Below are 1,874 nucleotides of genomic sequence, written 5' to 3' on the forward strand. Positions count from 1 at the left end.
GAGAAGGCGAGTCTCCTGTGATTTATGTATATTTCCTATCTGCCTGCTCACTTGTCCATGTCCTTTCACAGGTAAAGCTGTGGGTTCAGATGTAAATTTTGGAAGAGGGACTAGACTTTACCAGTGTGCAGCACTTTACAGCTTACAAAATACATTTCAGAGTTATAATTTGTGAATTCACAGATGCAGAGGGGGCTCAAAGGCAGAGGGCACTTGGATTACTTAGCAGGGATCACATGGAACTGGAAACAAGAGAATTGAGATCTTGTGTGTACAGCCTAGTGTTTTTTCAGTAAAATACACAATAACCATCAATCCATGGAGGCTATTGGTGACATGTAGGTATCTGAGGAGGGGAGAGGATCATGGAGGAGAGTGAAAAAGAATAACTGAGGCAGTTACTAGGGTGGGGGCTGTGGGCAAGAACATGCTCTGCAGTAGCAATGACTGCCCCATCTCCATACGATGACACTGAGCATGCAATACATTTATAACTAGTTGGCTATCTTTATCTTTTTTGCAGGTAATTCAGGCCCCAGGAAGGCATTACTTCCTGCAAGGATAACCTCATGCCTCCCAATAACGTGACTGAATTTGTTCTCCTGGGGCTCACACAGAATCCACACCTGCAGAGACTGCTCTTCATCATCTTTTTGTTGATTTTTCTCTTTACTGTGCTGGCTAATCTGTTCATCGTCATCACCATCTCCCTCAGCCCCACGCTTTCCGCTCCTATGTACTTCTTTCTCACCTACCTGTCCTTCATAGATGCCTCTTACACCTCTGTCACCACCCCTAAAATGATCATCGACCTGCTCTACCAGAGGAGAACTATCACTGTGGGTGGCTGTCTGACTCAGCTTTTTGTGGAGCACTTCCTGGGAGGCTCAGAGATCATCCTCCTCATTGTCATGGCCTATGACCGCTATGTGGCCATCTGCAAGCCCCTGCACTACATGACCATCATGAGGCAGGGACTCTGCCGCCTCCTGGTGGTGGTAGCCTGGATTGGAGGGATCCTGCATGCTACTGTGCAAATTCTCTTCATGATCAGCCTGCCCTTCTGTGGTCCCAATGTCATTGACCACTTCATGTGTGATCTCTTCCCATTATTGAAACTGGCCTGCAGAGACACCTACAGGCTTGGAATGGTGGTGGCAGCCAACAGTGGAGCCATGTGCTTGCTCATTTTCTCCATGCTTCTCGTCTCCTACATCGTCATCCTGAGCTCTCTGAAATCCCAGGGCTCTGAAGGACGGCGCAAAGCACTCTCCACCTGTGGCTCCCACTTCACAGTTGTTGTTCTCTTTTTTGTGCCTTGCATATTCACCTACATGCGTCCTGTGGCCACCTACCCAGTGGACAAGTTGGTGGCTGTGTTCTTTGCAATCCTCACTCCCATGTTGAATCCTATAATTTACACAGTGAGAAACACAGAGGTGAAAAGTGCCATGAGGAGCTTGTTGAAGAAAAGAGTTATGTAGTCCATTCATCGTGCCAAGTGATGACGACCCTAAATATGGAAAATCAAACCTGCTGCACAAACAGTGCAAGAGGAGTAGCACATTTTACAGATCATTAGGAAAAAAGTAAAAGCTCCCCCAAACTAACATTCATCTGGTACTTAATAGTGGCTAGACCTTTTGCTCGGTGCTTTTGGTAGTGTTTAATGTGTTTTACTAAGGTTGCAATGTTTACATGCAGATCTCTGGTTTGATGATTCTGGGGTGTAAATTACTCCACAGTTTCAGTGGGACTTTAGCAAATTCTTCATAAATGGGCTATTTGGGTAAAATTGGCTTTTGGCAGAACCTTGGTCTCAGAACTTTAAAAAACTGTTTGCTTGAACTTTTGTGGTGAAGGAAATCCTTAGA

General features: G+C 45.6%; 1 protein-coding gene across 1 annotated transcript; it reads left to right on the forward strand.

The window, feature by feature from the left end:
* Positions 1-569: 569 nt before the first annotated feature.
* Positions 570-1,484, forward strand: LOC124975553 (olfactory receptor 140-like). The gene has a single exon (XM_047538215.1). It carries the CDS (start codon positions 570-572, stop codon positions 1,482-1,484), a length of 915 nt encoding a protein of 304 aa, XP_047394171.1.
* The last annotated feature ends 390 nt before the right edge of the window (positions 1,485-1,874 follow it).

Source organism: Sciurus carolinensis, unplaced genomic scaffold (assembly GCF_902686445.1).
Source record: "Sciurus carolinensis unplaced genomic scaffold, mSciCar1.2, whole genome shotgun sequence".
In the NCBI taxonomy this organism is placed as follows: Eukaryota; Metazoa; Chordata; class Mammalia; order Rodentia; family Sciuridae; genus Sciurus; species Sciurus carolinensis.

What these genes read in the sequence shown, in the direction of transcription:
- LOC124975553 (XM_047538215.1), top strand. Translation starts at nt 570, where the DNA reads ATGCCTCCCAATAACGTGACTGAATTTGTTCTCCTGGGGCTCACACAG.